This window comes from Aplysia californica, unplaced genomic scaffold (genome assembly GCF_000002075.1).
Source record: "Aplysia californica isolate F4 #8 unplaced genomic scaffold, AplCal3.0 scaffold00837, whole genome shotgun sequence".
Classification (NCBI taxonomy): domain Eukaryota; kingdom Metazoa; phylum Mollusca; class Gastropoda; order Aplysiida; family Aplysiidae; genus Aplysia; species Aplysia californica.
In genome coordinates this window covers 302577-305302 of record NW_004798107.1, presented here as the reverse complement: position 1 = coordinate 305302, position 2726 = coordinate 302577, and the positions used below count along the sequence as shown (strand labels likewise).

Genomic DNA, 2726 nt, shown 5'->3' with positions numbered 1-2726 from the left:
AAGGTCAGATCCTAGCACTCACCTTCCAACACCCTCATCTCAACCTCCCAGCAAAGGTCAGACCCTAGCACTCACCTTCCAACACCCTCATCTCAATCTCCCGGCAAAGGTCAGACCCTAGCACTCACCTTCCAACACCCTCATCTCAATCTCCCGGCCGTGAATGACCACCTTCCCGTCATTGGAGGCCTTGGCTTTCTCCATGGTAGGGCGGGCAGCGTGGGCTTCCTTGAGCCTCAGATAGCCCTGGGGAAAATGCATCAACAATATTGTAAATTAGCTGGGTTCCTTTCGATGAAAGGAATGATCGGTGCATTAACATCCACTGAAAGTCATTGGCCTACTATATTTACACTCTACTGGAATGGAGCAATAAATCTTGAGAGAAAAGTGACACATGTGTTTCCAAGTTGCCAAATATATAACAGATGTATAGATTGATTCTCTATTCCGCTTTCGTGGTTGTACACTCCAGAACGTCAAAGGTGTTAGTTTAGTAAGAGTTTTACGGCACTTGCAACACAATAAGGTCATATAAGTGCCGAAGAATAGAGGTGTTTCAAGAGAGTAACAAACACAAAAAAGGAGGGGAGATAAAGATGATAGATGTTTGATAGGATACAACAAGCAAATCACATCAGAACACCCACCAACCACCCACATACATACACAACACAGACATTAGTGGAGGCTACAATACCTAACAGATACAGTGGAGTCTTCTTAAACCCAAATCTGCTGGACTGACAGTTTTTTTGTTTTGTTTTAGCCGAGTCTCTGGCACAGAGAAGATGCTGAAATAAAAGATAGTACAAAATCAGGGAGTTTCATTTCTTTTGGTTCACCGCTGTTCACGGATCAACCATGTTTGGTTCACCGCTGTTCACGGATCAACCATGTTTGGTTCACCGCTGTTCACGGATCAACCATGTTTGGTTCACCGCTGTTCACGGATCAACCATGTTTGGTTTTCGCAGACTCCACCATATTTACAGAAAAAAAAGGGGCTTGAAACACACACAGGTCAATTCTTAGAATACCTCAATTGGGTCACTGAAGATTTGGTAGACAATTTAATTTAGTTTTAAGAAGAGTTTTACGGCACTGGCGACGCAATAAGGTCGTATAAGTGCCCAAGATTAGAGGTGTCACAAGAGAGTAACAAACAAAAAAAGGAGGAGAGATAAGGACGACAGATGTTTGATCAGAAAAAGGAGCAAGCCTCACAAGAGAACCTGCCAACCACCCACATAAAACTCTACAGAAAACAGCCACAGGGAATCAAAGTCGTTCATCGTCAAACACTTTGGACTCCTCACCTCTGAGTCTCCTCGCTGAAACTCCACATAAGCAACTTTGGCAAACGGTGAAAAAACACCTTCGATGTCCTCTCTCGAGGTATCCGGGCCCATTCCCGTCAGAGACAGGACAGAACTTTCCGTCAAATTCACCCTTGACCTCAGCTTCTGCAATTAGAAAGGAGACAAAAACGTCATAAAGCAAATGTGTCACGACGCGAGGGAATCAGGCGCTCGTCAGTTTTTGGCCATGTGGAGTGTGTGGTGGCAACTGAAAGTTGATTTATTTGCTTTGCTTCCAATTAAATAAATATTCATCTGTCTTGAATAGAACTCAAGATATTTGCGATTGAAGCAAGTGAGGTCGCCTGGTTTCAGGGGTGAAAAAGCGAGAAAACAGCAGCCAAAGTTTGGTAACTCCAATAGCTAGAGTCCTTGAAAAAAGAAAAATGACATATTTTGAGCCTTTAATCAATTTTTTTCAGTAAAATTCATATGGAAATGTGTTTTTATATGGACATAAAAAATGTAGAACCCAAAAATAAAAATTCGATAAAAATGTCCAAACCAGCGGAAAAATGCCTGTTTCTCCGATACCTGTATTTTGACGAGCGCCTGACTTCCCCACACTGCCTCACACATAGCAGGGCTTAAGGCCAAGCAAAAACACTTAGCGTCAAACTTTAGGACAATAAGAGAATAAACTCTCTTGGAGACAATGACATTAAGACTTCCAACAAAAATGTTCAGCAATTGCTCTAGATGTTTTACAACTCCGCTGTAAGTGGACAAGCCACGTTTCTTCGCCAAAAAGATTTTTCCTCATCCTAATCTTTTAAAAGTAATTCCAAAATTTGAAATCTAATTTTATTCAAAAACGTCACAGTTTCAATTTGATTGTTTCACACAAGTGGGTTCTGAGCAGGCTTTCCATTTAGCAAATAAACAAATGTTGGTGTCAAAATGAAAAAAGGCGTTTGTCGGCTTACTGTAGATCTAGAACTGTTATGAAAAATAAATCATCTCCTGGTTCCAAAACCACTGACAGCAGAGGGTGTGAGGGACAAATTGAGAAAATAAACGAACTGACGGCGAAATCATGAAATACTGGTGACAAAAAATGTAAGAAAAAAAGCCATGGCATGGATCTTAGTTTTGTTTTAGTTTGAGTTTTACGGCACTTGCAACACAATAAGGTCATATATGTGCCAAAGATTAGAGGTGTTACAAGAGAGTAACAAACACAAAAAAGGAGGGGAGATAAAGATGATAGATGTTTGATAGGAAAGAAGGAGCAAACCACACCAAAGCACCCGCCAACCACCCACTCATGGATCTTAAACCTGCCCAATGTGAACAAACATACTATCATGAGGAAGGAATATTTATCCTGCCATACTCAGCATTGCTTTAAGCACAGCTCCACCT

At 41.3% G+C, this 2726-nt stretch overlaps 1 protein-coding gene across 1 annotated transcript in view; it reads right to left on the bottom strand.

Moving 5' to 3' along the window:
- Positions 1-2726, bottom strand: part of LOC101862220 (lupus La protein homolog A) — a gene marked incomplete at its 3' end in the record, with an annotated part of 20601 nt that overhangs the window by 8492 nt on the left and 9383 nt on the right. The window contains 2 exon segments of the mRNA XM_005109991.3: positions 125-246; positions 1320-1466. Coding sequence (XP_005110048.2) covers positions 125-246; positions 1320-1466 — 269 coding nt within the window.